Source organism: Ceratosolen solmsi, unplaced genomic scaffold, assembly GCF_000503995.2.
Source record: "Ceratosolen solmsi marchali unplaced genomic scaffold, CerSol_1.0 scaffold23, whole genome shotgun sequence".
Lineage (NCBI taxonomy): Eukaryota > Metazoa > Arthropoda > Insecta > Hymenoptera > Agaonidae > Ceratosolen > Ceratosolen solmsi.
This window is the reverse complement of record NW_011948430.1, coordinates 3,193,857-3,202,099: the sequence shown is the minus strand read 5'-3', so window position 1 is coordinate 3,202,099 and position 8,243 is coordinate 3,193,857. Positions and strand designations below refer to the sequence as shown.

Below are 8,243 nucleotides of genomic sequence, written 5' to 3'. Positions count from 1 at the left end.
TGGTATACCCTGCAGTGAACCCGAGCAGGTTGGCGGCGCTATTGGGGTTTTTTGCTATTGAAATGCAGAAATCAGCAATATTATTATGTATACAAAGTCACGCATAACCCTATCATTCATGCAGAACTATCGCTTTGATGGGTCGCTTCATTAGGTTTTAGTGCTGTTTTTTTTTTCAATTCGATATTATCATTTATTTATTTTATTTATTTATTTTCCAGTGCAAAGACATTAGAAATGTAGTTTGGATTATATTTTTCATAAATTTTATTACATGGAATCATTATTGATTTTTGATAAATTGTTAGACAGCTCCTCCTTATTAATTACTTGCATTTGAAGTGTTGCCTTCCCAGTAACTTCTAGCTTTATAGAATTATGAAAACTATTTTTAATTAATCATTTTATTAATCTAGAAATTTAGATCTAGAAATTTCTGATATTATCTTATGTTAAAAATAAGGAAAATTAGCAATTTTAACGAAAACATTTATTCCTCGAATTTAGAGTTATTTTTTTTTCTATCTGTGTCTTTATCAAAATAGAAAAATCTAATTTGTAAAAGCAACTTATCTTTTTTATAATCGATCTACAAATCATAATAAAGTCAAATAAATGCTGACTCATGAGAATTCATACCACTATTATATTTAACGTCAAATAAGTATGATAATTGTTATGAACGATATTGAAATGTAACACGAAATATGAAGTATTTATTTTCGTAGCATAATTAATATTAAATAAAATAGGCTGGCTACTTACAATCGATTTTTGATTAATTATTGCATTTCTTTTATAAATTTCATACAATGCGCATTACACTGTTCTAGTTATTTAATCGATTATAAATTATTACATTCACTGTGATTATGACCATACCGACGATATATTAATATGTAGATAATCCAAAAAATACATTCATTTGTATTTGATTTAAATTAATTTTGTTCGGTCTAATTGTACTATATTTATATGTATTTATAAATAGCAATAGTATTTATTATAGGAATTTATTAGAATAAATAAAAAATTTTCTTTAAAATAATTTTATTTAATTATTTCTAAAATATTTACTAAATTTTTGGATATTTAAGGAAAAGGCTATTAATTATACGATATACATAATTATATTGATTATTAAATTGCATATAATTAAATAATTACATTAGGATATTTGATAATTAGTATTTTCGATATTTGCATAAATTGGAATGAACATTCAATAATAAATTATTAAAAAGATAATTTTACCGTATAATTTACAGTGTAATATGGAAATCAAAATTTTGTATGAAAATCAAAATAGTTAAAATATTTATCGAAACACATCTATAAATTATACAAAAACTTTTCATCATTGATTTTTATTTTTATCATTGATATATGAGTGTACATCTGATTGTTTATTATTGTATTATTAATTAATCTAAACTACGATTATCAGGATTTAATTGTTTTGACAATCGTATATATTTATATACATTTTACTCACAATATAAGATAGATATATTTATATATACGAAACATTAAATTTACTCTATTAGTATAAACTAATGGTGTATATTAAATAATAATTAATTATAATATTAAGCTACGGCAAATATTTATTTCTTATTAATAACTTGCTCCATACAAGCAGTGTAAATATTTTCATGTAGCTTTTTTCTTTGATTGATATAATTAATAGACATGAATAATTTTTGCTCATTTTGCTCATAAAAATAATAGCAGAATAAACAAGATGAAAAATTATATTAAATTAAAATTAATGAACATATATAAATTAAATGTAATGAAATATTTTTAATATGTCATTCTTACCTGCACTTTGATTTGACCTTTGTGAACTACTAAGCCGCTACATTCTTATAACTCGAAGAGCTTATGCTAAACAATAATCGAACATGCACATTCCCTTTTTAATGATAAGCCCTTTCTTTGTAAGACGTACTTGAAAAAATAAAAAGAGCGTTCAATTCATCGAATGCATGCAAAAACTCACGCGTTCTACTGGTGCGTTTCTTTTGGAATTGTAGCAAAATTCGAAAATAGCGATCAGCACTGCGAATGCCAGTCCGCATAATAAAACTACGAAAATACCCCCTGGAAAATATATGAACGATTAACAGTTGCCATCTTCTTTCGAGGAATCCTCTTTCATGAGCTAGGAAACTTGTCTACTTATTAAGCTAATGTTTCCGGTTAGTAAAATGTTAACGAACAAATTCTGATGTTTTATGAAAAGTCATATAATACAACCAACCGAATTAAGTTTGTGACTAACAAAATTGTTAATGAGCTACAGTAATTTGAAATCTTATTGAATGCCTTTAACGAGATGTTCTCAAGTACGTCACCTTTTGTTACGTAAATAAAACAAGTTTACTTTTTGTTCATGACTTAAGATTCTATTCATCAGTGTAAATTGACTACTTTAATAGTAAGAAGCATATATACCGATATTGTCTACCCCTAATGCATTAGCCTTACTTCCTTTACCCTTCTCATTTCTCATACACATATCGCTTGGACTTTTCCACCATTTGTCGTAAAGTATTTGAATTTCACCCTTTTCTTGGAGTTCTAAAATGGCTAATGAAATTTTATCTCTCCATGGCGAACCTAAAATAAAAATTTCACTGTTATGTCTAAGAATAGCATTTTATACTTTATTATACAATTTGTTCTATTTTATGTATCTGACTAGGTATTTTGTTGCACGTTATGCTAATATTTTTAGCTTTTAAATACTATTTCCTCTAGATGAAACTAATAATATAAAATTCAACTCCATGTCGTTCATTTTTGCAATATTTCCATCAAACTTTTAGGGCAAAACTTTTTTATCAGCGTCAGTGAATGGGAGGGAAATATTAATAATTTTTTAGTAGTAGTTTATTACGCAATATTAGCGAGTATCGTTAATACAGTCTAAGAAATAAATTAGCATATTCATTGTTAGTAGGGCAGTTTCATAATAAACGAGTAATTATCAAATTTATAAAATTACTGATTATTCGTTCACATTATATGCCAAATTTGAGGTTGAATAGTTTTATTAAACAAAAGGCTTTTTAAAATGTAAATAATACAAACCCATAGGTGTTGCGATTCCATATCCTTTAGTATCTAGAAGACCGCCAATTTGCGTCAAATTACAGTCCCTTTGAACAATGTAATCCAACATTGTGGACTCCATGAGAAAGGCGTAATTACCCTGCAAAACTTTTTGTATTCCTTCTTCATACGTAGGTACGAAGACCGATGGCTTTTTGTTTTCCATAAATCTCCACATTTTCTTATATGTCTCGATCATAGAATCCTTATTTTGAGCGAATTATTTATTAATTATTCTTTATATTCAATTTACCCCAAAAACTAGGTTGAATAGTAGCTTACTCTAAAGAAGGTCATGGTGCTGCCACTTTCTAGGGTTCCATAAGAAATGTCAGTTTGACTAGCAAGATCCTCGGCGTTTTCTATTGGTGTAATCATCCGTTCTACCGTTAGAAAAGCTGCCAGATTAGCAGTGTACGAGGAAATAATAATTAGCGTAAAAAACCACCAAATGCCACTAACGATGCGAGTACTCGTAGCCTAGCGGAAAAATAAGTTCGTTGACGTATTGTTTAATGTCAAAATTAATGATTAATTTGAAAATAAATAATTGAAGGCATAATATAATATTACATTCATAATTATTATTTATAATTTTAGGTTCAAAGTTATTATTTGACTTTCCTTCGAAATCCCTGTTTATTATTCTATCATTAAAGCACAAGAAAATAGAATAAAACAATTACAAAATTCATAATGTTCTCAGTCTTCTTTTTTCAAATGCAAACGTCTCATTTCTAGAGAATTGAAGGCTATAAATTTCCTTTGGATTGCTCGAAATATCAAATTAAATCGTACGCAAATAACACGATATTGGCTCGTCCAACTAAATGACTAGTGACTTTAGAAATCCCATGTGTACAATGTGTACATAGTAGCCGTATTGAAACAAGACATAAATTTGTAGCAAAGGTTATTTCGCGCAAGACTGATACGCGATACAACCACAACAACGTGGCTGCATCAACGCTTGAAATTTAATTAACACGAATCTGGTTATTTCGACGACTGCTTATTTGCTCGAGCTACAATGATTACTTCGTCGACGCGTCACTGCTTTGCGCGCCTACAATTGTGGCGTCGGCTTGACAGTCACAATTATTACATCGCACGCGTACACAGGCAGCCCCGTTAATCGCCGAGACGCCCTTTTCACTTGTTAAATATCGTTTGGTCCACGTTCACTATCCTCGCCTCCAGCCCGGTTTGCACCCGACCTCCAGCCCCTTCGTCGTCCGCTTCTCCTAATAATGCATTTTACCAATGGTAAGGCACTTTCATACTTTAATACCTACCTTTGGATTAAGATCGCTGCCTTGTTGCATCAAGGTGCCGATTGTAAACCAGAAGCTGTTTGCCAGCGAGAACTGATTTTCCACGATTTCGGATCCCGAGTGACAGGGATGGGGATTGCTCCACTCGTAGGGGCTGAATCGAGCGACCACGAACATCGTTACTGAGACGAGGATGTAGGCGGCCAGTACGTACAGCCAGATTTCAATTGCCAGTGGATTCATGAAGGAGAAGAGCCTCGCCGGGTGGCTCGTTGGTACCTGTAATCCACATGAACACTGGTAAACCATAAATTTATTGTCATTTAATGAGTAAGCTCGAGTGAAATAATGTCCAAGAGATTTTCGTGATTTATGTTAAAGTAATGCAGTTGTTAGCGGTTGGTGTATCGGCTAATTGTTTTGTTGTAGTCTTCTGTTTGTCGTTGCATCTTTGAAGGTTAATAAATAATAGAAATGGCGCGATAATGGAATTTTATCACAGCAAAAGAAGAAGGCCTTCGGTATTTTAATGGCTAATGGTTGTTCGTTTTAGTTAACGAATAATTTAATAATTAAAATAAAATTCAGTTAACAAGAAAGGTGCGCGATACTTTTAACAGTATTTAGTTATAACAAAAACCAAAAAACAAAAGAAACAAAAAAACAAAACAAAAAAAACAAAAAAACAAAAAAAAAAAAACAAAAAAAAACAAAAAGAAAAGAATTCATTAATTTTTAACGGCACTTAAATTTTTAATTCACTGTCTAATGCATAAATCGATAAAAAAAGGTTTATGACTAGAATGAAGTGCGTTGATAAATATCCGAGCTCCATACTTTTTCCATGTCGTTGCATCACAATTCGTTGCACTTAATTCGTTTCTTGTTTGTGTGACATATAAAGTCGATATAGAATAAAATGCATAGAGTGACGAGGACAAGTGTATACAGATTTCCACTACCTATTTTGATAAATATTTCCTTATCCTTATAGTTGAATGCAAGCTCTGAGTCTCTTTAAAGAAAACTTGCACTCAATAATATCATCCCTTTTAAGTTGTAATTCTTATGCTCCATCAAGTTTTATGCCAATAATTAACTTATCGCTGTAAAGTTTCCGCGCTTACGATGAATGATTAATTTAAAGAATCGTTTCGATCCAATGAGTAATAAAGCGCCGACAAAGACTCTTTTGAACTACAGTAGAAATTTATGCAGTCCAATTTCATACGATTTTCAATGACGAGCTTGGTAACTTTGATCCCAACGGATAATGCATTCTACATTATTGAACGAGGATAAAATTAAAAAAATACGCCATCGAGTAATTCATAACTAATGTGTGGAAACGAAAGATATATAATCGGTGAGGCGTAATATGTGGTCATAAATTTCATTGATGCATCGGTCACTAGGGGCAACGCAGACTCGATGCAAAAGGTCAATTCTCGGTAGTTAGTTTAGATGTCCTTTGAGTAAGGTAGTCGTCCAGTTGGTTTTGTTAATTGCGCATGAGTGGTCAATTTGCAGCGATTAAAGGTCTTGTTCGTACACTTCAAAGCTGATTAGAGTCGTGTGCTTTCTCGAGGAGGCCACTTATCGTTACGTAGCATTGTTGAATTTAATATTTGAAAAAATGTAGGTAAAGTCGAGGAAGGACACGATGCATATTGTCCTAAAGTTTCTCTTGAAAGCTCCAATTGCAATGGGTAATTCATCATTCACGTAACGTCTTAAATAAGGAAATTAATAAAATAATAATCTACAGATAGCTTATAGTAGTATCGGTGGTAAGTAAGTATTTATTATAAATATCGATGATTTTGTGTTTAAATTGTCATTTTAAATTTAAAATTTAAATAATTTTAAATTTCTTTAATAATGAAATTTATATTTTGTATGCATTTGCTTATTTCTATATTTTTCATGATTCATTGTAAGATAATTTCTTGTTATTTTAATATATTTTCTTTTTTCTTTTTTTTTCTTTCTTTATTCTGTTTTTTTCTTTTTTTGACAAATGATAAAAGTCATTTTGTGAAAGTAAATGCTTAAAATGTTTTCAAGCTGATGACAATTTCCCCGTAGCTTTTCTATCGTAACTATGAAATTCTTCAATAGATAAAATTTTTACACCATCCTATATTGTTGTGAATTATTCGAGTGTAAATTTTACGCTTCACATATGTTAAAATTATAAAGGTAAATTTAGATTTTATATTTTTAATATCTTATATTGACACATATTATTGCCACTAATTCTTTAGGTTATAAATAAAATCACTCATCATACTGCTTGATATTTCTATCAACGGTATGTATTTATGCATTAGGTTTACCCAATTAATAAAAGTGAGCACGTAATTATAAATTTTTATTCAATTACAAGAGTCTGGATATTTACATAATATCTAATATATATATATATGCGACTATTATCTACGAAAAAGAAATGGCTGTAATAGGCATTATAAGCTTTAAATATTCCAGTACAAACAATGGGATTATATAAGAATGTGGATGGTCAATGAACATAAAATAAATCGCGAGGTGCTGCATCAGAGAGGCTAACAGTCTCTCGAAAATAGACAGTGTTTAAAACACAAAAACAAAATAAAAACAAAAAAAAACATAAAAAAACAAAAAAAGAAGAAAAGCTCCGGGCAAAGTTTAACATAGTCATGTTGCGGCGCAGTATATTTGCATGATGAGGAGCTCGTGTGGAATAATGTGCAACCGCGCAACGAGTCACGTTTTATTATGAGTTATAAGCGCGCTGGCGGTCACGTACCCCCCGAGCTCATCAACCTCCCGCTGCTTTAAGGAAGTTTATTTTATCCGGACTACCTCGAACGAGGGCTAATTGCTGACGAGTAACGAGTCGTCGTCGAATCCTCGCGGGAGCCGACTTTTAACGCGGAAAAACCATTTCGTCGACGTCACTTTACATCTCTGCGCTCGTTCGTCTTATTTTCCTCGTCCCATCCCGCCGCCTCTAACCGCTGTCCCAGATATCCGCTTGAAATTTCTAATTGATTTTACCTTGAACAGGATGGAAATTCCCAGATTCATAAAAGGCTTTGTAAAATCGATGACACTCTCCCGGGCATAGTTGATGGTCATGGATCCGACCGCCAAATCCGCTTTCTGTAAAAATAAAGCGTTAAAAATTCATTTCACATTTCTTGGTACATTTTGAGGAAGACGCTCGAAACGACGTCTTCGTGTAATTGTATTTAGTGATGTAGTGGAAAGAGTATGGAGCATTCGGGTGAAATATTAACTATTCTGTCTCACATCCCCGGAATAAATTCAAATCTCTCTACGACGCTCGGCAGTTTCCGCATAAAATCGATAATTTACAAAAATCTTATCGTTATATTATCTAGCCACTACAATGTAGATTTGTATATATTTTAGAAGGCTTTAACTCTTCCATAACAGCGACTTACATTTATCGCGGCATTTTGCCCGCGAAAACTTTTAACATACTTGTATAAAGCCAAAAAATGTAAAGCTATAATTTTTTTTTCTGGGCGGAAGGGGGGATCCGCAAAATTTATGGGTAATACTAGCGAAGATGTAGCGTTCCTCCTATGATTTACGACTATTCCATCCCCCGAACGGTATAAGCTCCGTTTAAATTACTCTTAGGGAATAAACTCGGATGGTACGGTAATCGGCAGCCCCGTGTACTCGCGTCTGATTCATCATCGTCCGGCTTGCGATGCCAAGAGAGTGTGACTGATAGGTGGGCCCATTGTATTTTTTCATTTCACATGGCGAATACTTGTGAGTAGTTGAAATATGAGGGGCTTTCTTAGGGGAGGGGGGGGGGGGGGGGGCCCT

General features: G+C 32.1%; 1 protein-coding gene across 1 annotated transcript in view; it reads right to left on the bottom strand.

Annotated features, from left to right (window-relative positions):
• Positions 1–1,844: 1,844 nt before the first annotated feature.
• LOC105364013 (glutamate receptor ionotropic, kainate 2) overlaps positions 1,845–8,243 on the bottom strand; it is a 64,722-nt gene continuing 58,323 nt past the window's right edge. The window contains exons 10-15 of the mRNA XM_011501848.1: positions 7,437–7,541; positions 4,416–4,673; positions 3,403–3,600; positions 3,100–3,325; positions 2,461–2,625; positions 1,845–2,106 (exon numbers count right to left, since the gene is read on the bottom strand). Coding sequence (XP_011500150.1) covers positions 1,976–2,106; positions 2,461–2,625; positions 3,100–3,325; positions 3,403–3,600; positions 4,416–4,673; positions 7,437–7,541 — 1,083 coding nt within the window. The 3' untranslated portion in view covers positions 1,845–1,975. The remainder of the gene's footprint in view (positions 2,107–2,460; positions 2,626–3,099; positions 3,326–3,402; positions 3,601–4,415; positions 4,674–7,436; positions 7,542–8,243) is intronic.